A 27,609-nucleotide genomic window follows, 5' to 3' on the forward strand; every position below is an offset into this window, starting at 1 on the left:
GTTCGAATATCTTCCGATGATGTAAGGAAGCATGTATTAATAAAGAACTTAGAGTCACGAGATACAATATTTTAGTATCTCAAATGTGCGGATAGATTCTCAATGGATAACGGATAATAAATATAAAGAATTTTAATTAAGTTTAACGCGTGTATTGTTACGCGCGTTCTTTTTTTATCAAGAAAGATTAACTAGAAACTAGAATTATAATATCGAAGTAATAAATTTTGGTGTTGCGAGCATTTCTTACTAATTAACATCGTAATCAGCTTAAATGCCGCGTTATGTTTGCTTGTAATAAAGAAAACAGATTTATAAATCACAGAGATTACCGCGCAAAGAAAATTCCCACTTTTCACGACCGTACGGCGCGCTCCATTTTATCGTATTAATAATAAGTAATCGTCTTGTTCCGAAGCCCTGTTTGCGCGCGCGAAGCAGCTTAATAGAAATAGATTTCCGGACATAGAAGAAAAATTGCATCGTAGCTGCTGATAATGGAACGCTTAATAATTGCGCCCTCTCACGCGCTCTTCCAAACAACATCCTCAGCGATTTCCTTTCCCGTTGCCCCGTAATTTATCCTAGCGTCAATAGCCGGGAAGTAATCGACGGTGTTTTTCTCGAGTGGAATTCTGCTAACGGCAGACGACTTTTAGCGAACGTCCTCCTCCTCCTCCGAGGAGGAGGAGGAGCTCATACGAGGCCGTCTTATCTGCCGTCAGACGTTCCCCCGGAAATTATAACGGAAAAAGACCGGCTCTTCTCTTCTCTCGTCCCGAGACGTGAGAAGGGTGTCGCAATTTAGGAAACCCTTACTCGCCGCCAATCGATTTACGAGTCCGATATCACACATCGGCTCGTTAGGCCGGACGCGCCGACAAAGGAAACGGATTCTGCCGCGAAACGGTCTAACTTTATCGAGGGTGGGTGCGAGAATTCCGGCGGGGGGGGGGGGTTAGGTGCGATATGCGCGATACATATTGGCCGGACCTTCATTAATAATAATAACCACTTGCTCTCGTGTTGGCTCCCGCCAAAGAGCCGCTAAATCGGCATTTCCTCTCCCTTTGTTGGCACGACTTTCCTACTATTGATTCTCGGATCGCACACCCTCTTCTCGCAGAACTCCTACTGGAAATCGAGAACATATTTTAGCGACGAGATTGCGATGTATCGCAGGGGAGCTGACCTTCATTAATAATAATAATAATACGAAGCTACTCCACACCGGCCTGCCGCGACGAACTCTCTCGAACTTGCTCTTCGCGTTTCTCTCTCGCTCAAACCGCGAAAGGACACGAGTTTCTTGCTATTCGATAACCGGCGCGGAATTCGAAGACATATATTAGCGTCGCGGACATCGCGATACATCGGAGGGAGAGAGCAGCCTTCATTAATAATAACGACCGGTTCTTCCCCCGCCGCGCGATCGGCGGCGTTTCCTCTCTTTGTCGACTCCGACTTTCCCCTGCCATTGATTCTAATCGGCTTCGGTGCGCACTCCGAGGAAGTCGGACATACATACATATATTAAAGCACCGGAATCACGATGTAACGAGCGGAGCGCTGTTAATAATAGCGGCGATTAATCCGGTCTCGGCCGCTTTGCCGGTTCCCGGCGCGATGTGCGCCGCGCGCACCGTTTGTAGTAGGATAGGCGTACAACTTTCCGTTCGCTGATTACGATCGATTCTATATTGCCGCGCCGCTTAAGATTCGCGATGTTCAAAATTGCAACGCGCACATTAGCGGTCCGCGTATCGACGTATCTTCCGATTCGTTTCCGTTATCGCGTTTCCGATAATCGCATCTCTTTAACGAAGGGATTTATGTTCAATGAAGAATGATAAAAGCTCGCGCGCGCGCGAGAGAGAGAGAGAGAGAGAGAGACCGGTCTGTAAGGATGGAAACGATTGTGCAAACGCACAACCGTCGTCGTCGTCGTCGTCGTCGTCGTCGTCGTCGCCGCGCGAGAGTTGCGTGTCGTGCAAATTGCGAACATTATATTCTTAAGCCGCGCGTCGACGACCTCCCGCGACGGGGGAGACCCACACTTCGCAGAGATTCCATTCGGCAATAAAGTACGTTGGATTAAAACGTAAGACCAAAATACACATTTCACTCCGGTCGGCGCCGCCATCCGAAGCGCGGAATTACGCGCGGGGTTAGAAGAGGGAGGAATGGGGAGATACGGTATCGTCGGGGAAGAACACTGCAAACTTTCGTCCGGTATTAATGGCTACCTACATGTCCGTTCCGTTCCGCGCTGGCTTAGCGCGGATTCCTTCCGTTATGTTAACCCCTTCCTCCTCCTCCTCCTCATCCTCCTCCTCCTCCCGTAGTATAAAGCTTGCATCCTTCCTCTCGCTTCACTCTCTCTCTCTATCATTCCCCGTCCCTCGACCTCCTCCCCCCCGTCCCATCGCCCGGCGGCTCGCGCGTTCCGCACCTGCACTCGATATCCGGGCATTAGGCGTTATCGGTGTATACTACGTGTGTACCGTCGTCGGATCCGCCCAGACTACTTTAAATTTTAGCAGTTTCCGCGCCGCGCGTAATGGTATCATTACTTCGACCCGCGCGTAATGCCGTAATCGATGCCGCGCGCGCCGCGCGCATCATACACATGAGACTTCGCTCCGAGGCAGAACAAGGCAAGCTTTTACCGGATCCGGATTGTCGTGCGTGAATTAGTTACGCTTCGATGTGCGCCCCTTTGTCGAATTACAAGGATTCGACGCGTGTGCAGGCAGAGGCATTAGTATGCCTTTATACGTTAAGTTGCACTTTTCGTTGTTAAGATTATTATTGAGGCATTATTGGCGCAACTTCATGTGTAAAGCGCGCTCTTGTCTGTATAACGCGCGCGTCTATATACCCGCGTCTGTGAATTCAGAGCTAGAGGCTTTGACGCGCGATAGCAACAACGATCCGGCATCCGGTCCGCTGAAGTGTACGGCCAATGTATACGCTCGCGGCCGCCTGGGATGATTGCGTCCGTGCTCCGCGTATATTTCCAAGAGAGAGAGAGAGACAAAGGGCCGATAACGCGTGGGCGGTTTAATGGCGCTTGAAGAAGAAAAACACAAAAAAAAAAGAAACGACGCGAAATGTCGCGAGTCCTCGTCCCTAATGATCACCGCCGTGACACGGACACGTATATGAATGCGAACGTACATCATATATAACTTGGGTTTCGAACTTTATTGCACGACCGGATGGACCGCGGTAACGCCTCTCGAAAATGCTCGCGCCATGTAGAGATCGGAATAATGTATGCAAAGTAGACGGTATCGTCTCCTTCGATGGCCCTTAACCCTGTCATTGAGTACTCGATACTCTCCTCGAGCGTGGATACGCGGGGAGGAAGGTTGACCGATCGGTGACGCGCGCGCGCGGGAAGATTCTTTTTCGCGATATTAAATCTTTCGGGAAGATAAAGCGTTTTATGGTTCTCATTAATGAGCGCGCTTCGTCGACGAACGAGAATCTGTAAAAGTCGAGCGAGCGAACAACGACCGCGCCTAAAAAAACGTCGTCAATTTATTATGACCGGGACGTAAACTTCGCGTGCGCGCGTGTCTTTCACGAGTCTCGCGCGTCTTTCACATCTCGGTTTTTCCGTTATCGAAGTTATTTTTCGTCGTCGTCGTCGTCGTCGTCTTTAGAATGCGGTATAGAATGCGATCGGTATTGTACACAACAACGCAATAAATACTCAACTTGCGGCTATCTCGTGCAGGAAGATATCTCGTTCCTTGCGTTGCAGTCGGCAGTGGCGAGCAGATCCTCGCAAGGCAGCTGTGTTCACCTATGAAACAATTAGATCGGTCCATAAGATACGGAAACGTTGAGGCGACCTCTCTTCCTCTCCCTCTCTCTCTCTCTGCTGCTGCTTCCTCCGCCGTGCAGGTACCGCCCGACCCTCAAACCGTAACTTCCACCCGCACGACAGGCAGCCGTACACGAGAGAGCGTAAAGCGGCTATCGCGCAGATCCATCTCGGTTAGCTGGTTATTTAGCCGTTTATGATCCGGCCGTGATGCACGCCGGTGCGCTATATAGGGAAAGAGAGAGAGGCGGTATATAAATTCACAAACCTCGCTTTAACCTCGGCGACGCCACGTTCGTTTGTTGCAGCCCAATGCATCGCGCCGCTCGGCATGGAGTCCGGGGCGATCCCGGACGCGGATATCAACGCCAGTTCCACCTTCGACGCCGGAAACGTCGGTCCCCACCTGGCACGGTAAGCGACAGTTTTTCATTTCGGATAGTCTGGCCTGACCGCCATCGATCACTCGTATCTACCGGCGCCTTCTGTTGCACCCGATGCGCGGCCGATTGACCCGACGTAACGCGGCCGATATCGCAAAACGACCTGCGTGTAAGCGTTCGCAACGAAAGAAAAAAAAAGTTTTTTTGATCCCGACGTCTTTTGCACACACGAGCAAAAATCGAGCTTGTGTGAAAGCGACAAAATAAAAATTATAAAAAATTCATCATAAAAAAAAAACTATAGCAAATTATTATGCTCTCGCGCGGTGTATCATTTTTATTATCACAAAATTACGCGTTTGAGCCACGCCACTTTCCGCTTTTTTGATTTTTTTTGATTTTTTTTTTTTTTTTTTAGGAACGTTGTCAAAGAAAACCACAGGAGTTTTGTGTGAGAGTGAAACACACCGCTTCGGCGAAAGAGTTAATTGTGACGCCTTCGCGCGCATGAATACTAAAAGACCGCCCGGCTGCGCTCGTTAATACGTAAAATCCGGAATATCAGGTTTGTAAGTCTATGGCGAAAGACGTTATTACGCGCGAACAAAGAGAGCAAACCGGTCGCGAACGTAATTATTTCTAATCTAAACCGAGGCGCAGCTTTGGCACCGCTTATGCGCGCGAAGACCGGCTAACGGAGATTAGTCGACGTCTCTTATCGCTTGGGTGTAGTGGAATAAAAAAAAAAAAAAAAAAGTCCCCGCCGAGACGACGGGGCGAGAGAAAGCTTACGAAGCATAATTATAAATTAACGCCTATCCCCGCGAAAATAAATTCTCCCGGCAACAACGTATAATTAAGTAATCCGCGTATCTTTCGATCCGATAGCCGATCGTTTCTCGTTTGGCACTTGTTCGCGCGAAATGAATATTTATAGAGTTGTGTTTTTTAAAACGATCGTTTCTCTCCCCCGAGCGCTGGTTTGTTCTTTGGTTTAAAAGCAAATTTATTTTTAATTGCGGCCGACAAAAAATTATTCATCGCGAATTTATGGCCGATCGGGGATTTACATACTGCCGCATAACGTGCGTTCTGTTCTGCGTTAATAATTTCTACGTCATTATTCGACGCTGTCTCTTAATCGTGCTATTTGCGCTCGTAATTATTCATAGTAATGATAACATTAATAGATACTTAAAACCTTCCGTTTTATACGTGTCCCCCGGAAATTAATATACTAAAACGAGCTTAATTACGAATACATGTTTAACGTAACTTTTTGCTTTATACTGAATTAATAAACGATTAAGTACGACGCTAGAATTAATTTCATTCCAAATTAATTTCCACCTGCGAGCGTCGCGCTGCTGCTGGTGCTGCTGCATTTTGCTCTCACTCTATTCCATCCGCGTTCGTGTATCCATTTCGCCTGGCAAACATTTGCGAAATGGCTGGTAACGCAAAACACAGATCGCCTTCAGCAGACACGGGCTTCATAGGAACAGCATACCCTCTCGTCCTCTCTAACGCAATTATCACAAAAGGACCTTTGACGTATCATACCTGAACTAAAAAGAGCATTACACCTGACCAGTGGCAAAAGGGTTGGCCATGTAACGCCTCTGGTAGCCGCCGGTGCAACGCATGAATACGAGATGCAACTGGCAGAGTAGTACGTGCGCCAATCATCTCTCTCTCTCTCTCTCTCTCTTTCTCTCTCTCTCTCTCTCTCGCTCCGCGCTCCCTCTCTTTCTCTCTCTCTGTCTCTGCCTCTCTCGCGCACGCGTTTAGATATTAATGCGTGGGGCCCCGGTATTCGCCGGCGGTTTGCAGTGTAGCGGCGGTTTATACGAATATTCCATCCCACGGGACGTATCCCAGTCCAGACCAGGCCGCGGTTGTAGAACCAAACGGGTGTGCGCGCGGCAGCACACCAAGGCCGGGGAGTATACATGGAGCGTTAGTCGACGGCCCCGCGGGCTCTCCGATATTAATACATTCCATTACCGCAGACAATGACCGGCTGAATGGGCCTCCGAGTCTTGATGAGCTCTCCGCTTGCGCGCCCCCATATCGCGCGAGCGCCCGAGATCCTCCTCCGCGCACGTCACCATCTAATTTAATACAGGGCGGCCTGAGGCGCGCGCGAGATGCTGCGGACGTTTACAGCCGCGCTCACGCGCGCGCGCGCGCACTTTCTCTCTTCTCTTGTGTTGTTCAAACGTGAGAAAAAGAAAGAAAGAGAGAATTGCCCCGCCATTTTCTTCAGAATTTTGCGTGATGATAGGCCGACGAAACGTTGCGCGCCCCTCCGATGCGAATTACCGCGGTTACGGCACATTTTTCTTTCTCGCGCACCGCGGGCGTCGAGAGCGCGTTTCAAAAAAAAAAAAAAAAAAAAAAATTCTAGGAAGGAGAAAGAAACAAAAAAAAGAATATATACGAAGCCAGCGCTCTTTCCCGGACTCTTGTTATACTGAAAACGTCCGCCGTTGCGAATTAAAACAACCGGGAGATGTGCGCTTTACACGAGAAAAATCTTCTAGCGACTGAAAATACTCGGAATATATAGAATAAGTGGTTCGTAACTTGAACAGTTACATGAATGTTAATGCAGAGAGCTCCCCTTGTTTGTAAGCAGATATAATGTACGAAAAGATATGTTTATGTTACTGTGCAAATACACGTTTTTTCATCTTTCGGCGACACAGTGGTGATTTTTTTAGACAGCTGGAAAAAAGAAAAAAAAACCGTATAAAATACGATAAAACAATTTCGTAAAATTTTCAATCGAACACATCTGAGCTACGTACAGAGCGTCGTAAGCCGCAATAAATCACCCGCGAATGGAAAAGTAAACAGTTTTACGCCAGGCGCGTATAACGCGAGATGGCTAATGGAGCGCGTCTTTTTCAATTATCGAGTGAAAAATTTTTGACGTGCAATTGGCGCGCGAGAAAAAAAAGAAAGCAAAAAAAAAAAAAAAAAAGAAAGAAACGCTATATTTCGCGTATATATCTGCACCCTTCTTTCAGAAATCGCGCAGCTGCACACACGTTCTTTCCGCACGTTTCCGCCGTTCCTTTTCTTCGTGTTTCCGTTCGCAGCGCGGCATTTCTAGAATGGCTGCAATTAAGACACCAATAGGAACATAGAACGGCGGGCGAGATACCCCACGTGTAGAGAAATTGGACGAACGAGGAGGGAATGGGGGGAGGGGGGAGGGGGTTGAGAAATCACGAGACGAGACTTTCGCCGCGTAATTTTGTTCCTGAACGAAAATAGCGCGTGCGCGCGTTTTAATTTATTTTCCATGAGTGAACCGTGATTACGTGTTAATTACATCGATGCATACCATTAAGCTCTCGGGTTTGTTGTTTTCAACAGCGAGAGCGAGGAATATTTTAGTTGTTATTGTTTACGTGACGTTGCACACGTACATACATGTATCGTTAATAGTGCTAAAACTTTCAAACGCGGAGAGGAGAGAACGAGCTATACGCGTATATGGCGCTTGTTTCCGTTAATACACGTATTACACTTTCGCACACACGCGCGCGCTTTCGAACAGCTTGAAATATAATACGAACGATTTTCCTGAATAGAGGGGAAACTGCACGATACAAGATATTTTGCCACGTAAAGAACGCGATGGCGTCGAGTTAGCGAATTTTTCAACGGGCTCGTAATGGCTCTTACTTAGATAGCCATTACTTGATACACTATAATTTAGAAAGGCACAGATGAGAAGAAGAGACGGCGGTTAAAAGAGACAGAGGCGTGCCGCTTATAGTCGCGGGCTCGATTACGCTTGCTTGCGTCGCAAGCAACGCCGAAGTGGATCCCCGCGTTTTCGATCTCTTGCTCTCCTTCTCAACACTTCGGAGTCGAGACTTCGCGGAATGATTGGAACAGAGAGACGCCCCGAGCATCGCAAACGCGAAGAGAGAGAGAGAGAGAGAGAGAGAGAGAGAGAGAGAGAGTTCTCCGAAAATAGCCTCTGATCTAACTGACGTTTCGCAAACGGTCCGGCAAAATGATTTCTATCTCTATTCTCATTTTATTTCTTTTTCGACCCACAAAGATCAACGTTAATTAGCGCTAAAATATAACTTCTAAATCTAGATTCCCGCTTCGATATAAGAATAACGCTTTTTTTGTCACGAAGAAAATAGAGAGATCTGTATATAGATGGTTTAGATAGATGAGAATCGTTTTATCCCATTATTTGCGCACCTACGTAAGTGCATCTCGTATTAAGGACTCGCAGTAGCGACACAAAGGATGGCGGCCAAGTACCAGTAAAAATTCGGACGGTAAGTGTCGGGAGAGATTATCTTCTCGATTTCGCGACGAGAGAGAGAGGATCACACCGGTTCTTTAAAGAGAGGTGCTTTTGCCCAGCTGCAAAATATCTATCGCGATAACATTTATCGCGCGAGAGGCGCGGCTCGCTCATCGACAAAGATAATGCTATAGTCGTGAGGGCTCATTGTCGCGTGGCATTTAACTCAAGAATGTAAATATATATTTTACGCTACTAACAAAAGAAGCGCACCCAGCCGGTCGCCGCCTCACAAAGAGCGCTTCGCTATTTATTCGTTCTAGTTGAGAACTAGTTGAGAACTTGGTCGTCGTCGTCGTCGTCGTCGTCGTTGAACTCGTTGAAGCCGCAAATTCGCTTTATAGAGCGGAATTTTTTTCAACCGCGCTTAACGAGCGAAGAAATCGAGATCTGATTAAGAGATGAACATAAAACTGGCACACGTCTGAAGAATATATTTGCGGTCAGTGGATTTATTCGGCCAACGAGCCGATATCTGAATATCTGATTGCACAAGTAAAATTATCCATAATTACCACAATCAGTCATTAATTAATTACCGATATAATTAAGACTGTGGAATAATTGGATGTGGATTGATCGGTCAAACAATGTAGCGAGAAATCTCTTTATTCTACCGGGGCGTAAGTATTTAACATTCGTCGCGTTCCGAATGTTTCCGCGCGTTTGTATTAGACTGAAAAATAACTTCTCTCTCTTCGCGCGACGCGATCGTTCAATTCCTAACGATAAAAATTCCGCTGCGTGACAGATTCAATTTTCTCGTGACCGACAACGTCGTCGTCGAAACGGTAATAACGGCGATTTTTTATTTTTTTTTTTTTTTTTTTTTTCACCGCGAAATTAAATTCTGACCGCGGCTGACGGGGGACGACGGTGTGTGCTTTTGTCGTACGAAATCGTGCGCGAATCTTTTTCATCGATTGCGTCGCTTCCCGCCGCGCTCTCCGGCTCCGCTCTCTCACGCGGCGCGGCTCACCAAGAGACGTCCGTCAATCTTCACGATCGATGGTTTGCATAATGCAGACGCGTTAACGCGCGCGGATAGCGAGCAGTCCCCCCGCTGTCACGTGTCCGTTAATTCCGAACGCGGAATGCAGAATCGGCTCTGGCGGAGCCGGTTGACGCGGATGGAAAATTTAAGTTCGCCACTGATGCCGCCATCCTCTTCTCGTCTTGCTCGATTTAATGCCGTCCGACCGTGTCAGCTCGTGCGGAGAGAGAGCGACACGGAGTTTTCGGTGGTTCGGCGTCGTGTCCTACGTCGGCCGAGGAAACGATTATACGGGATCGTCTTTTTGGAGAACACGCGCGCGGAGACCACACACCTCGATCCTTCTTCGCCTCACTCGCGCGCGCGCGCAACCACTCTCTCGCGGGTAAGTTATTATAAATAGAACCCGCGAGCCGGTTTTGAACATCGCCGCGGATTTTTGGACGATAAAAGAGGAACAACGAGCCGAGAGGGCGGGATATTGTCTTCGCAGAAGTGAATTCGCGTTTGCATACATTTACATTTAGTTTAGATAGCGAAACTTTGTAATTCGGGAGAAGGATGGTATTTCTGTTGAAAAATAATTTTTTCATCAAGAGGTTAAAGTTTTTATATCAAAGTAAATTTGCGTAATCTTGTTGGAATTTGTTTTTATCATACACGTATATACACAAGATGCGCTTGAAATATTTTTCAAAAAAAGTATCTGCGTTTTTTTTCAAATACGTGTAATAACAATTTGTTTGCGCGATTCTTTTTAAACACTACGATGCATCACACGAACTTATTTGTTTATCTGTTTTTATGGATCACGCGCGCTACTATCGCCAAGTGACGCCGTGCTGCCGCGTTCAACATCGTTGAATGCATTTGTTTTAATCGTTCGCTTCTGTCGGACTCGCGAGTTGTTCGATTTCAGTCTGATCCAATCGCTATCGTCAATACAGTACATATATGCGGAAATTAAAATTCACCACCAGCAGCTGCAGCGTTTTTAAATAAATATCATCGATCGGTATTTGTTGTAACAACAACAAAAAAAAAAAAAACTAATTTCCCCTTTACTCATTTATCAGGTGCGTCCGTCACAAACATTTCGCGATGTACGTATATAACTTCGTCCCCAATTATCACAGTGTGATAAAAAAAAACTTTTAAATCACTTTTCGAAATCACTTCTCTCTGTTTTGTAAAAACAAACCCTCTTTGTGAAATTTTTTCACAAATAAATAAATTTACAAACAAATCGAGACGCACGCAACAAAAATTCACATGTATAAAAACCTTTGCGCCGTGATAAACCTCCGCTTTGTCATTGTCGTTTCACCTTCAGTTAACCAGCTGGTTGTTGTGCGAGCCGGTTGTTAGCGATAAAGAGGTGCTTCAGCGCCACGCAGGTTGTAAATCTCGCGAAAGCGGCTATGACTATTATAACGACGGGCGTACAGACACGTATTGAGAATACGGAAACGTTATATCGCGCACTCGACTAATGACAAACGTAAGGTCGCGATTATTAGCATCGTGAATCAGCGACGGTCCAAGCATATCACGTGTAACGCACATCCTCATTTACGTCCCTCATTATCAGAGAAAGACTGTTATAATCACATTTTTCCGTATCGTAATAATGCAGTTTGTTGTGCCACTTTATTGCAAGCTGTATCTTATTTCGTCGCAGTAAATGTCTCGTATAACGGACAATCATCCTCCGTCGGTGCAAACGTAATGTCCCCGAATTGTTGCCTTTTTCGTCGCTTTTCTCTTTCCCCGGCGCGTTGAAATATATGTTGAGCGTGCTGATTCTGCAGGACTGTTTCACACAGCGATTCCTAATCTGCAATTTTGAGAAGAATACACCCACCCCGTATATAACTGTACGTATTCCTCGGCGTAGCGTCGAAAAGGAGCGCCACTCTTAGTCGAGCGTTTAAACGGTCCACGCAATTAGGGAAGGCGCTTCGCGCTTCATGTTTTATTCATGCTGGCCTCGACACAGGACTTTCTCTCTCTCCCTCTCTCTCTTTCTCTCTCTCTCTCTTGCACTCTCATTCCTTGCCTTGCTTTCGACCTCTCGAAGATTAAAACTGTAGCACAAGACGAGGGCACAGCTTGAACGTATAAATGATCCCGCGTATTCCCTCGTCCGACCCGTATCACCTGCGAGAGATGATACGTGGTCACTTGGAATCTCCGATTTCCCGTCTATGTAAATTCGACGTTCGGGAACCGGACTTTGGAAATCTCGATAAGCTTCCGGATTTTCGACGATTTCGTGAGTCGGAAAGCCCCCATTCTCACGTTCGACTCGGGGCGACGATATTTATTACGTTCTCAGACCCACGCGTTAATAACAAATAATATCTCCTTTAATCTTCGATTATATCCGTTGCGACATTATTGTAGCAATACCAACAGATGCAATTAACAATATAATACAATGTAACGAAATATACGAACAAATAATATAATGCACGTTTTTTTTTTTTTTTTTATCGTGATCTTTCTTTAAAATAAATATACCAGTCTACGAACATTATCGAGAGCTTACGAACACGCGTTTACTCTCAAAGCAAGAAGGAATTCGAAAAATATCCTTTTACTCTACTGCCAAATCTTTTAAGCTTCATTAAAATGCAATTCGAATTTACGTTGTGAGTGCAGTCCGTGTGGCGTCAGCAAAATAACATTCAAGAGAAAGAGAGAGAGAGAGTGTGTGTGTGTGTGTGTGTGTGCACGAAATCTCGGATTTCTCGTGCACGTAAACGCGATAATATCGGAATTCGAGAATTTCGATGGCCGACTGCGCGTTGGTTGATCTTTGGATAACGAAGATAAACGGTGCTGGCGAGAAACTAACTCGATACTTTCACATCTAATTAGATTGTTACTTTTATGAGCTGAAGTGGAGCCGAACTGGAAATATATTGCGTTTGAGAAATTTGGTGAAATTTCAAATTAATGGCTAAACAGATTGCTCGGAATGTATATAGATTGTTTGAGAGTTTATATATCTTATATATATATATATTAATTACTTAATCAAATCTCATAAGTTTTTTTTAAATTTTTTTACATTTTAAATAAAAATACATTGATACAAAAACTTGATTATATCAAGATAATTAATGTATTATTAGAAGATGAAATATATATATATATATGTCGAAGCATACTGATGCGATTTCAAAGGAACTAACATGACAATTAATTAATTCGATACTCAATTTTGTGTTTATAGATTGAAATCGGAAAATCTCGGCGGCGCTTGGTGTCCTAAGAACCAAATCACTAAGGAAGCTCGAGAGTGGCTGGAGATCGACCTTCATACGGTCCACTTGATCACGGCCACCGCTACCCAAGGCCGGTTCGGAAACGGCGTGGGTGTTGAATTCGCAGAAGCGTATATGCTGGAGTACTGGAGGCCACGACTGGGCAAATGGGTTCGATATAGAGACATCAAAGGAGAGGAGGTGAGCGCCTTTAACTTAATTAAAGATTTCTCTATCGTAGCGCCCGTTAGATTACGGATACTAAGTGTGGAATGCTGACGCTAAAGTTGTGCGGCGTTTTCCGACCGAGTTACTAAATCGGACTGATTAAATTCTCTATTATCTATCTCTCTATTAACCTACCTAAGTGATTTAATCTAATATTAAAGCGTGCGTAAATAAACAATTAGAAAACTCATCACGTGCTTTATTTGTTTACATGTTTTTTACTCTTCGAATTGATGCGCGTTAACTTAAATTATATATCTGTCTTTCGCTTGTATCTTCCGTCACATACAGGAAAGAAATATAGAAAACACTATCAATGAGAATTTATACATCAGAATCAAAAAAATGTTGTAACAATTTTGCACTTTGCATTCTGAACATCAATCGCGCAACATCAAGACGGTAAATCGCAATCCGAGAAATCAACGCGGCTCTTTAGAACTGACATAACGTCAGATCGACGCATGCGGGCCACTTCGACAAAAACATTTGCCGCTATCGTGATTTATGACTCGCGGTCGGCGCCGATTCGCGCGTCTATCGGCGCCAGTGTTGATGCTGCGGCTGCCGCGCGATTGCCGGTCGAAATAGGCCCCGATCCCGGTCATTGGGCATTGACCCTAAATAATCGCGCCATCGCTCCTCTGACGGAGGTGTCGAGATCGTTATTCCGGTGGCAAGTGGGCATCCATCCCACTGTTCTGTTTGAGTGTAGTTTAGGGCGCAACGCGCGAATGCCGCTGAACCATCAGACGAGCTGAAGCGCGACTTCAAAGTGTTCCCTTGACGATCAAGAATCGATTGCGGGACGCGGGATTATCCTTGCTCGAAACGTAAGCCGCTTATCGCGAATCCGTAAGCTAATTTCGTATCCCGTCAGTGCGCGCCACTTTGTCGAAACCCGCACTGCCGGCATGCCTCGAGTCTTCCGCTTGTCTGCTCGCGACCGAATCTGCGAGCAAGCTTCTCTCTCTCTCTCTCTCTCTCGCTCTCTCTTGCATGCGCGCACGCGACGGGGTACAGCCTATGTTGAAGTATTAGCGGGAGCAGCTGCGGCGAGCGGAACGAGTTCGTGATGGACGCCGTAAAGTTAGGATACTCGGGGTATTATCTGTAGCGTATGCATTAACGGCAGTGTATTTCGTTCGTATCTAACGCGGCGAGAACGAACTGCGATCGATGCCGGCGCATTGCTGCATTTAGGAGCATTTTCCAGATTGGACCTCTCATAAAATATAAAGACTTTCCGAGCGCTTAACTACGGTATTTCGTGACCCGATAACCACTTCTTGGTTTCACCCAGAAACGATTTATCTCGCCGAAATAGTGCTTTACCGCGAAAATTCCTCTCTTCCCTATTCTTCCGTCACCGACAGAACTTGTTTTTCTTTATCAAATATAGATAAAACCACGTTTTCCGGAAAAAGCGTGTTCTACTATTAACGAACGTTCGTGAAAAAGCGAACATTCGTTCAAACAATCAGCTAGGAGAGATCGCTCCAAGTGGCCTCTTCTATCCACGCGGTGGCAACTGCAAACATCGAATGGGGCCCGGTACACCGTTTACCTTTGAGGGAGCCGCACACGAGCATATTGCCAGAGGCGACGAGATACGTTCCCGATGAATTCAGAGCCAGGTCCATACCGTCGGCCAATGTTTATGGACCACGTCGACGTTGCTATTACGACACTTTAAGCCTCGTCCGCCGATGCGTTCCCTCGGGCACGATTTCGTGCGGAGAGAGACGACGACGACGCATCTCTCCCTTCCCGCTCATTAATACAGCGACGTTTCTCACATCTCGGTGCTAAGAATACACGCGATACACGCGCGCGCGCGCGCGCACTGAAAGAGAGGCGAGATGAAAAAGGCTCGCCTAACCGCTAGGCAAATTGGCTATTCGATCGGTCGTCTCTATACGCGTCCGCCCATGTTCGGATACGATCTTATTAATATTGATGGCCCATTCGCGCCGGCGCTAATGCGCCGGGGGACCGCGCGGCTTCGTCGTTCCCTGCTCTTCTCCCATCGTCAGCGAGAAGATTCAGTTCGTGTGTCGCGCGATTAACTTCATGATTATTCAGTGCTTTATTATGATTAACCCTTGCCTCGGCTTTCTACCTGGAAAGTTGGGGTGCTTCACCCCCTTGGAAAAACGAGGAGTCGAATCGAAGTTTGATGATTATTTAATTTTGCGCGCATGAAGTGCGCCGCGTCCAAGTTAAAATTACGCTTTGAGAGTGATGCTTGAACTGAGGTTAACGTAATATTTAATTTAGTTTTAATTGTGAGAAGTTGTTGTATTATATATATTTTGTCACGTTCGAAGCTGTTTTAAAGTAAATTCACATTGGTTCGGCTTTGTGTCGTGTAAAAAATTATTTTTATCAAACTTATAAGACAGTTGAAACAGACTCTTTAAAAGTAAATGAAATTCGAAACTCGAAATCGACTTCAATGCTGTGGTTTACGACCATTAGACGTAAATCAAACTCGAAATTGGAAAAAAAAACAACTCACTTAATACTAAGGACGTTCGATCATTTATTCTGATTATTTTCAGCCAATCTAGTAAACAAATTTCTTTTGAAAATTTCTTTTTCAAATTTATAGGATTTTATACACGTAGTAATTTCGTTTTGGTTCGAAGTTGAGCCAAATGGAAGGGAAAACGTGACTTAAACGCATGATTAATGATGATGCAATTAGACAAGCGCTAACATTGACACAAATCTAAAATTCTATGACGGAATACAATTTCTCGAGTAACATGTCCCAGCTCATCACTATTCATTGCCTAATTATTAACCAAATCGTATTTTAACTCTTTTGGAGTGTGTCCGCGCAAATGAGTTGTACGCATTTATAAAAGTGTCGTGATGACGTAGTTATTACGTAGGCGAAAGAACGACGACGACGACGACGACGACGATGGGACGACATTTCGGTATCGTATTGATTTGTCTCTCCCGGGACCAACTATCCGTTATCGATCGAACGTGTCACTACATCTGGCGTCCGATTACTATCTTGTTAATATTGATAGCCAGCTTGCGCCGGCGCTAATACGCCAGAGGATTGCGTCTTCGTTGCACACATTGAAGACGATGTCTACCGTTATCAGCCGCATAATTTCATGCAAACGCTGTGCACAAGTCCCTTTGATCGATACGATTATAAACCGTTTTGTCACCAAGCTCGATACTGTGACCTCGATTTGTTTTCCTTGTCACAGACAAAAACATAAATTTGAAATGTACCGCATAAGAAACATATTCATGCTAAATATAAAAAACTAAATAAATAACGTAAATTTGAAATATACCGCATAAAAAACATATTCATGCTAAATATAAAAAACAAATAGTTATTATTAGACGGGATAATATAAGAGCACACGCTTTTGCGCACTTTCTCTCTCACTTTTTCTCTCTCATATACATAAGATTTATATTTATAAATTTTATTATTTATTTTAAGAAATTTGAAAAAAAAAATCCTCTTTTTCCGAGGATAAACATAAAGTGGTCATGTAGAGAAATCCGATTAATTATTGTGCGAGGAAATGAGATTAGCTTGGCAGAGACGCTCGCAGAAGAGAGCGAAATTTTTGCTTCCGCAGCAAATATACCCGAGCAAATATTCTCTTTTCCCCGCGTCTTACGCCGCAGTACAGGAAGTTTTTCCAAGCTTTCGCAAAGATATCCCCGGATAGCGAAGAGAGAGGAAGGGAGAAAGAAAGAGAGAGAGAGAGAGAGAGAGAGAGAGAGAAAGAGAAAGAACATTCTATGAAGATTCGTGCACTGAGGCTGACTGATAAGAAAGCGAGGAGGAAAATCTTCACTGGTTTCGTGAACAACAACAGAGAGAGAGAAAACGTTAATATATTTTGCGTATTTGCGCGCGCACGTGCAGACTGGCGTAAAATGTCGCAAACAAGACCGCGTAATAACTAATAATAATTGTCACAAGAAAAGGAGAACGAAAGACGGGGAGGTACGTAGCTTCAAAAGGCCGCCAGAGGTAATTAAAGCCCGAGGCACGACTCATCTTTCGTTCTTTCTCTTGCTCTCTTTCTTCCTCTCTCGTTTCCGTCTTTCATCCTCTCGCTACGCTATCGCGCGAAGAAAGAGAAAACACCTCGTAACTCCTTCTGCAACGGGAGCAAGTGCGCTCGTCTCAATAATAAATACTCCACGTCAAAAACTGACCCCACTTCTCATTAGCGTACACCAGCAGCACGAGCGCGGCGGCGTGCCTCCATCGACCGTGCTCCATCGACGAGCGGGAGATTAAATAGATTTTCTTGGAATCTCCCGACGCGCAGTAAATTCGCCCAAGTGCAGCTTGCGCAGACGGCAGCTTGCAGGAAATGGTACATCCTGCATGAGAGAAGCTCGAAACGATAATATTTTCTCGAGTTCCGGGTTCCGAACGTTGTAGTGCCACGCGTTCTATATCAAAGCGCCCGTAATTAACACATTTACATAAAATGTAGTAAAAAAAAAAAAAAAAAAAAAATTTCTCAAAATAATAAAATTCTATTTTTATGCAAAGAAAAACCGGACATAGTCGATGCTCGTAGCAATAATTTAAATTTCGAAAAAAAATGCGTTCTCATTATAATTATGCAACTTTTAATGGTGTAGAGAGATTCAGGTGAATAACATTACATATTATTTCTCTCTTGTCATTAGTTTTTTTTTTTTTTTTGTTTTAAATATAGAAGAAATGTGTTGTGAACTTCATTCAAATGGAAAATAATTATAGGAAAACGCATAAAGAGAGACACACTACTGTAACTATAATAACAAAAAGTATAAATAGAACGTTTTCTTTTTTTTTATAAATGTTTCCAAGTAAATGTGTGTATTACAAAACGCATCGTTTCTAATGAGATAATTATCTTTTCTACGTTGTGTACGCGCGCGGGAGCGCGCGTTTTTTAAGCCTGCCGTGCTTATCTTAATTTTGCGACAACATCCGTAATTAATTTTCTCGGCTCTATGCTGTTCTACTCGCGCCACTGCTAAACTTTTTCTTGAAACCGTTAATTATTCTTTCAGCACTATATTTGCGCATTTTTATGTTTTCTACGCATGCCATTGGTGTACTTTTAATCAGCGCGTCAAAGTCCGTCCGCGCGCGTGGCGAGCCGCAAACATCGTTAACAAACACCGTCTAAAATAGTTTGCGGGGATCGCAATTGCAAATAGTTGAAATATATTTTAAATACAGAGACGATGCGTATTCGCGCCGTGTTTGTCAGACTACTCGCTTTATATATTATCAGACGAGCAAGCACGCGTTAAGTAAACTTTTCGCTATTTATATATAATTGTTTTTTTTTTTATAGCTAAGAAAAATATATACAAAACGCAAACCGAGCAATTATTTTTGATTTACAATATAATAAGACGAGGAAGCAATTTTCTAAGAGAGACAAGACAAACACGAAAGACACTACGTCTATGTATATACTGTATAAAAAAGACAACGTGTATAGATATATCTTCTACTCCCTGCGGACTGCACGTTGTGTGTCGTTGGACATACGCTCTACGAACTGGAAGAACATCTACAAAGTGACCGAGTTTATGTTGTTAAGCGCAACTTCATGTCCACGACTATTGTGCTTTGTTTCCTGTCCACCACGATGAAAAGCAAGAAGCACGGACTTTTTTTGTCGACCATCAAGAAAACTGCTTGAAAATAGTCGGCAAACAGCACGTTCATGTTGATAAAACGTTTGATAAAACGCGTTTATCGTCGATGTTACGTCGATTACGCTTGCAGATGCGCGCCGTATTTAAGACACAAACAGCGTACTCGGGAAGAGAGGGTGCTTACGTTGGGAAACATCGAAACTGTGCCACTTATTTTTCCCGCCTGTAGTTTTTAATGAGCGCCGCGGTGGATGGCTCCGCGCTTTCGAACGCTTTTTTTTGTATCTTTTACCTCGTTATCTTGTTTAGTTGCGACGTAAGCAGTTTAAGAAGAGACGTACTACTTTTAATAGGTGTCAGAAGTTAAAAGCACATTCTCGCGCGGGCGCGCGCGAAATGCCGAAGCGCTGTAACAGAGTCGCGATAAAACTATTTTGATACGGAGAAATAAAAAGATATAAAAACGGGGAATTAAATTAGAAACGAAGAGAATTGCGTATATTTCTCGATGATATTGTGTTGAAAGCACCGAAATGCGGTATATCGCGCGAGAAGGTGTGTATACATGTATATATAAAGAAACCGAAATATCGGATTTGTTATATCACTCTCTCGTGCAAAATGATAAAAATCTTTCGAAACAACGCTCGTAAAAAAAAGTATGCTTAATCAGAATGGTCCCATTTAACATTCAAAGAAGCGACATATCGGTATATGCCATCAGTTTTGAAACGGCTCTTAATCACGGCCCTCGGTAGAGTACAATGACCCACGGCAACTGACATGGCACCCTCTTTTTCCACAGATTTTAACGCGGAGTGTTCTATGCGTTACATTTTAAAACGACACTTAATCACGGAAGTTCATACAGTAACGCGAGTACCGGCGACACGAATAACGCTTTTTTTTTTTTTTTTTTTCTAGTTGGCTATATCACGATGAAACGTATAATATCGATTCTCACAACAAATGTTCATAAAGTATTTTGAAAGAACTTTTTATTGAATGTGCTGTGGTATATTTTAACATAATAACTCTGATGTATTTCATATTGCAGTGTTTTCTAAAAAAAAAAAAAAAAACGTAATAGTCTTTCTTTTTTTCGAAAAATATTTTTTTCGAAAGACGAAAGAACAAAAAACTTAAATTTAATTGTTTTGCGAGTGGAAAGGGTGAGAACCGTCTGTCATTTCGAAGAACAAGACGAGACAATAACACGTTGTCTGTAATTATATACCTAATACATTTACACGCGTACCGACAAAGCATCAATTATCTCAATTGAGAGAGGTATAATTGCGGAGCACGAGCGATCTCGGAATAATGACTTTCGTAATAGTTATCATCACGTAAATGTTCGTGTGGACAGACAAATAGATTTCAGTCCCTTGATCCGTCATTATCTCGTCCGGTGACGAACCGACGGATCGTTCGCTTGGGTCTTCCCGGGCGTGAGCGGGAGAATTTCATTTCGGAAATCCGATAATTGTCGGCGGAATAAGTGAAGTGTGCAAGCGCGGGGTGCGTGAGAAGACGGATGCGTGCGTGCGCGGACGAAACACGCAACCGGGCGCTTGCCGGGCTTGATTCCCGGGCCGATCCTAGTTCCGCGTAAATCACACGCCGCTTCTACAGGGTAGCTGCGACGGGGTGGCTGTGACGGGGAGGGGGCGTGGAGAATGGGAGAAAAGAAAAAATAAAGGAAACAACACAGGGCGATATCGCCTGACACTATATGACGTTGGTTGTAAATGCCGCACGCACAGGAAGTCGGAGACATTAGCGAAACGCGTTCCCTATCCGCGGGATAATTCACCGGTGTCACGACACGCGCTTGCGCACCCGCCGACGACGCAGCGTGTATAATTGCGATTGTAAGTGGGCTAAACTGGGCCCCGGTGTGCGAGAGCGATAGCTAAACCCCGTCGTCGAAACGAGATACGCCTACGCGCCGGATCAACTCGGCAACTGCGATATGTCCCGCGAACGCGATATCGCGTAATAACTCGCAATCGCGATAACGGCGCGCATTAACGTGTTACGCTTTTATTGCTCGTCAAAAGCCGGCAGATTTAATAATGGATAAAGATCGACGCGGATTTTCGAGAGGAGCGTGTATATATATAGCAGACGTTTCATGATAGAGAAGAGATTGCACACAGTCGCGGTCAAAGTAATTTAAAACGTCGTCCGTTATATATTTACGTATCCTCTTATCTTGATTTTCGTTTTTCACAAGAAGCTCTTTTATGCAAAGTATTTCTTGTAAAAAAAAAAAACACATACACATATACATATATATCCTGATTAAAAGAAGCTTATAAATCAGAGATTTCTATACATAAAATTTATATCTTGCGGATTATGTTGGCTTTCTCTTTGAAAGCTAAAAATAAAGAAGATATACGGTTAGCGCAATGACAAATGTGTGAGGAAACAAAAATACCAAAAATAGTGTTTTTTATATATATAAAATTTTTTTCTCTGTTTGATCGAATGACTGAACAGTTTCCTTTAAACAACGCAAATGTGGCTTGAATAAAGCGAACATTTTCTGCAAATAAAAGGCTGACGGACAGTAGCAGAAATATATTCGGTAATAGGCAGAACGTTCTAAAAATATCGACGAGCCATCATCGACGAGCGAAATTCCAATAGCGTTATTCAAGAGAAGTGCACGAAAATATTCGCGGAGGCAGCCGCATATCGTCACGACATGCATGCGTCGACGCAATAAATTCGCTTTATACGGCACTTCGACAGACAAAAAAACGAGCGCGGTCATAAGTTATGAACACTTCAAAATCGCGCACGAGAAAGAAGCAGCGGCTCGCGTTTAGCTTGGCTCATCAAATTTTTTCTTCTCAAGCTGCTCAAAACTTCCAAATTATCGTAATATCTATCTATCTTGAAAATTTTGATTTCAATGAGATAATGAAATATCTACATGTTACGTGAATGAGGAAAAAAAAAGAAAGAAAGAGAGAGAGAAAGGGAACGAAGATTCACGAGAGAAGTTAAGTACAAAAAGTATAGCGCATCATAAAAAAGTAGATATAAAAAATGAATAAAATATGAGGAAACTTGAAATTTATTCAGATTAGATACAAACGTTATTTGCATCCAGTGCATTGAAAATATGAGATTTCGCATAAATGAAGAATATCTCCGTTGCTGGAATAGAGCATAGAGCCGCGAGTTCAAGAGAATATACTTGAAATCTTCTTTTTGCCGCACTATTTCAAAGCGCATTAAAGTATATATTTATGGGATACGTAGAAAAAAAAAAAAAAAAAAAAAAATTGAAATGGCTAACTTTTACGTCACGATTACGACGAAAGACTCGAACGTTCCTCTCTTTTGACATATAACCATCTGAATTTAAAGAAAGTTTACAACCACATCTAGCATCCTCGAAATAGCGCTTCGATCGTGACGTCATCGGAGATGCATATTTACGAGATACACTTCCGCCGTAAACTGCGCATGCAGCTATTACGATTTGAAGAACCCGTCACGATAAAGTTCCATCGGGCCGGTGTGCGCTGCATCTCCTTGACTCTTTTACATTGTACACGACCCCTTTCCACCGGGCGCCGTGCACTCGGTGTTCTCGTCTCGAGAAAGTGCCAGCTGCATAATTTTGCAACGCCAGTGCTACGCGATAGACGTATAAGAGCCGACAGATGTGTCCCATCTCGTGCTCGGCCACGTCGTCCTGTTGTCATTCGTCTGCAAAAATGGCTTGCTGTTTTCATTTTCTATTCCGTCGGCGTTTCTTAATTTTGATGGTTGAAGAACATTCCATTTCGGTCGCACGTTATCTCGCCAAACAACATTTCTGTCACGTACGTATCCAGTGTGATCTCTCTTATCTCGTTTATCAGCATTGTACTCAACGATTCGTATAGCTATATATATAGTTCATGAATCATATATATATATATATATATACATACATACACACAGTACACTATGATAGATGTAACCAGAATGGAGACCATTTAATTCGACGATTTACATATGATGATTAGATGATTAATAGATCGTGAAAATGGTAATGTTCATGAATCAACAATCTAATGCAAATTAATAGTGTAATATAAATTGAAACTGACTGGATGTGTTGTATATGTATTATATAATATTCTATGTATCATAATCAAGTTTGACGCACATCGGTTGTAATTTTACGGCTGAAAACATCGCTACCGAAACACGCGTGGAAGAAATATATTTATAATATACATTATTTCATCTCATATTCCTTTATTAATTAGTTTTATTTTTTATTTATATGTGTGACATCAATAAAGCCGACGGGATATCAATATGTTATGCCAACAGACAAAACATTTACGTAACGATCGAAACACGTATTTATTTGCGTGGTGATTGCGACTTTTACTTTCGAACGATCTCAGAAATATGTGCTTGTACTACACGAAAGAGTGAGCAGAACGGTTAAATGTCGGAGGTGCAAGATCGCGATGCTACGCCGCTGCGAAAACCGGCAACAAAACGCGCAGCTAAAATGGGTCCCTGGTCGCCGTGAAATGAGAAAGAATCGACCCCCAAATAAGAGACAGGAGGGTTTTTCACCTAGGGTGCAGTAAGCTATCCGTTGGTAAGGAGGTAAGGGCGCGCCTTGGGGAGTACTTTCGAAGTGTCTGTTTCTAGAAGGCGAAGAGAGAGAAAGAGAGAGAGAGAGAGAGAGACAGAGAGAGAAAGAGGAAGAAAGAAAGAGAACGATCGCGCGAGAGTTTGGAGAGCGGTAGCGTTCGGAAGGGTTGGGTACCGATGGAAACCCATGAAACGCTTTTACGTCTTGGTGGCGGTAATTGAACGTACGCTATATGTGTACCGTAAACTGTTTAGAACCGGTTGTATGAGTGGTTCGAAATTCGCTGGGCGAATAATGTTCTTCAAAAAGTTGTAGAACCGTCGTAGAAGCGACGATTCGAAAGCAACAATCGCGAACTGCAAAGGGCCAGGCCGGAAATAGGAAGTGAAGTTTCGAATCGATATATGCAAGCAGGATGAAAGGAGGTCACAGCTGCTTAGCCTGTCTGGTATTGTGTGCCGAGCCCGACACATATGTAAGGGTGTCCCGAAGGAACATACAGGTTAGTGCGCCTTCACGTTAGAGTCTCCGTGCGAAGAGCACGACACGTCGACGGCAGTATAGTAGTCGAGGTCGGCGCATGGGTATACCGAGGAGAGAGAAGTGGTGGAAGGTGGCTAAAGGCATGAACCATATGTTCGGCCATGAGACGTGCGCAGAATGCGTGTCTACCGCAAAACGCGATGTCACGCGATTGTGTCGTGCCGGTCCGCTACACAACAAAACCGCACGTTTACATGTTCATACAGATTTAGCCGCGAGCGCACACCGACGGTACGCGCCATTTACGCCTTTAAGAAAAACACATGTATAACACATGTATATCGATATACGCGGTGTGTACGTAAAAATCTCACATATTTTTTTCTTGAATGAAAAAAAAAAAAAAAAAGCTAAAAATCGATATTGTATTTTATCCGCAAGGAAATTGTTATTCATCGCAATTGTTTTAATATTTAATGTTGTTTCAACGTAAACATCTTGCGTCAACCTCTTGCGTTCAATCAAGCGTAAAATTGAGATCTCCGTTAAAGCGTACTCGATTTAAAATCGATCTCTTGTTATCTTTATTTGCACTCTCTCCTGTCGTTTAATTTTCAATCTTAAATAATGCGATAATCAACCCTCCGTCAAGTCAAGTCCGAGACAGTCGTTCTCGAGCTTCCTATTGGAAAGAGATCTGTAATTACACGAGAGAAAGTGCGCGACTTCCGATACACTCTGTATAATATGTACCATGTAGCTCGGTATACATTTGTGTCTGTGTGTGCGCCACACCGCCGTATACCTACCTATGTACGTAAACGTACCTGGCTATCTACTCACCATGGGCAACGCCACTTCGCGTGATCCCGTGGGACTGTGCCGCCTCCGCCCACACCGCCCCGTATACCCTCTGTACACCGTACACCACTCTACACACCGCCGTCGGATAAACCGCTTATTTTATTCATAAACCCACAACGTGGAATCAATATTGCACCGTCGCCCCTGCACGCTCGAGAAGAGAGAGAGACGTCGTCAACGACGGCAACACGCCGCCTCGACGGGGGGGAATCAGGGAATGCGGACGGCGGACGTTTAACTCAACCCTCGCGCTCGCCCTTCCTCCCTATCAACCTTCTCTCTGCCCTGTCCCTCCTCAATTCTCCCTGCGTTCGTGTTGGTTTCTCTCTGTATCTCTCGCCGTTCTCTTCTCTCCGTCTCTCTCTCTCTCTCTCTCTCTCTCTCTCTCTCTCTCTCGCGCTGTGTCTCTCCGTCGGACCTAACGTGGTGGAATGTAGGGTGAAATTAGTCCTTAGCCCCCCGTCTGATCCTCGTGGAACGCGATGTCCATTCTGTGACAGGACATATCCAAGTCCAAGGGTGGGAGGACAGCGGCATTTCGCGCTGCTGAAGCGTAGGCATTGTCCGAGCGATATAAATGTCATCGACCACTGCCAGACAATCACGACGTTCCAAACGACGGGATATAAAGTAACGGCGCCGAATGCTTTTTCGGCTACCTGCCAGGTTGACTGATTGATACGCCCGAGAGGAACGTCTCGTATGTGGATTTGCAAAGAACGTCATAAAAATCCATTAAATCCAACAAAATCGTGAGATATAATAGCGTGAGAATCAGTATCGCGATGACGGTTTGTCAATTTGAACTTTTTTTCTTTTATGCATGCATAAGATATCACATTGTGAATATGAAATTTTCATCAGCTTCGAGAAGAGATGGATATAAATATAGAGATATTAAAACTTCATTTGTGTCTATCTCGGAAAAATCGTGTTGGTATAAAAGTGTCCGATGTTTTTTTATTCTTTGTCTCATCTTGCTCGCATCTTGTATCGCTCGATATGTTCGGTACAGAAAACGAGACAGAACGGGAATGACCGCACGTGCCCAAATATGCGCAGAGTGGTCCGAGAGGTTAATGTAACGCCCGCTACGAAAGAGAGCTAATGAGACTCACACCGACCGGTCTTGGTAAAGCTCAAACGTCGTACCGGACCGGAAAACTGAAATTGTCCTGTACTTGAACCGACGCTTCTGTGCTTTCAGGTAATACAGGGTAACACGAACACGTATTTGGAGTCCAAGCACGAGCTGGAGCCGCCTCTGTGGGCGAGCAAGATCCGTTTTCTGCCCTACAGCTATCACAGGCGGACGGTTTGCATGCGGGTCGAGCTCTACGGGTGTTACTGGAGCGGTAAGCTGTTTGCACTCGCCAATTTTCGTGAAACTTGCCGCGGACCGGTACACCCCGCCGGACTGTCCATTAACCCTGATACCGGCGCGTCCAGAGTAAATTTGCTTTTCAAAATCTTGCTCGTATAATTCCGTTTTCGCCACGGGAATCGAATTAGCTACGGGCGCCGAATAGGTGTGTCTACGTACTCTCATATTGCCGGTAACGCGGTGAATCATTAGCACGCATGTTAGACCATTACGTTTACGCGCTAGCGGTGTAAGCGGCTTCACTTATATGAAGAGCATCCTATTCAAAATATATACGATAGATATAATTATATATTATATTTCAACATTACTTGATTTCAAAATACAATTATATAATTTCAAAATTTGATTTTTTTTTTATACGTAGCACGTAATTAATACTATGATACTTCTTATCGTATCGTGTTTGTTTTTTACAAAAATTTTAAGTCTTTTATCAAAAAATTACACATTGACTGTTGTTATTTTCTTCTTGGTGAAAGTTTTCTCTTGTGCGGTATACACATATATTCGCCGTAAAAAGAGTATAAGAGTCGTGTAACTCGCTCCCACAACAAATAGACGACGATATCGCGCCGTCGATAGAAGGGTCAACATCGTATCTTGACTTTTTTGCTTCCGTAGACGGCGTGGTGTCGTACTCAATGCCTCAGGGCGATAAAAGGGGTACATGGGAATTCTTCGACGCGACTTACGACGGACACTGGGATGGCGAGCTGCGCCGCGGTCTGGGTCAGCTGACGGACGGTAGAACGGGGCCTGACAATTTCAAAATGTACTACGAGAACGATCGCGCCCAGGGCTGGGTAGGTTGGAGGAACGATAGCCGCGGACAGCCGGTCGAGATTAAGTTCGAGTTCGACAAAGTCAGAGAGTTCTCCGCCGTCCACATCTACTGCAACAACGAGTTCACCAAAAACGTCCAGGTTTGTATAACGTACAGACGACGTATATTTCTGTGTATTTAAAATCTCTGTATATTTGTACATTAGACTTATTAAAAAGATAAGATACACGTGTAAGAAAACGAAAAAAAAACAAATACACGAAGAAACATCCCTTTCTCGTTCTCCAAAAGAAAAAACTTATCTACTTTTAAATACACGTTTAATCTCTCGGGCCCGTCAGCTACGATTTTGCGCGGATAATCGCTCGCAAGAGAGAGAGAGAGAGAGAGAGAGAGAGATAGAAGGGCTGAAGAATCCACGTTGATCAGAACGAAGCACGCGCCTCTTCTATATCGAATTACTTCTCCAGCCAAGGATCTTTCCCCTCTCTCAGTGAACTCGTTGACGCTGAGGAATCGTTTACCTTCGCTTTAGCGACGTTATTCCTTTAGTCCTCGCCAGGAATGCGCAAGCAGCGTCGATCAACAACGCCCGCCATCCACGGTTCTTCCGTGGATCTTCTCCACCTTTTACCGTCACCATCCGCCTTAGTCGTCGCGCAGCATCTGGTCGGCAAGATGCATCTCCTTCTCCACCAAGTCGCTCGGTCTCCGCCCTGCTTTTCTCTCTCTCTCTCTCTCTC

At 44.2% G+C, this 27,609-nt stretch overlaps 1 protein-coding gene across 1 annotated transcript in view; it reads left to right on the top strand.

Annotated features, from left to right (window-relative positions):
- The window catches only part of LOC109855959 (discoidin domain-containing receptor 2-like), a 138,559-nt gene that overhangs the window by 67,352 nt on the left and 43,598 nt on the right, over positions 1–27,609 (top strand). Inside the window, exons 3-6 of the mRNA XM_020430713.1 lie at positions 4,144–4,249; positions 12,799–13,030; positions 25,903–26,050; positions 26,704–27,005. Of these exons, the coding sequence (XP_020286302.1) occupies positions 4,144–4,249; positions 12,799–13,030; positions 25,903–26,050; positions 26,704–27,005 (788 nt within the window). The remainder of the gene's footprint in view (positions 1–4,143; positions 4,250–12,798; positions 13,031–25,902; positions 26,051–26,703; positions 27,006–27,609) is intronic.

The sequence above is a fragment of the Pseudomyrmex gracilis genome, unplaced genomic scaffold, assembly GCF_002006095.1.
Source record: "Pseudomyrmex gracilis isolate BER0280 unplaced genomic scaffold, ASM200609v1 scaffold_103, whole genome shotgun sequence".
Taxonomy (NCBI): Eukaryota; Metazoa; Arthropoda; class Insecta; order Hymenoptera; family Formicidae; genus Pseudomyrmex; species Pseudomyrmex gracilis.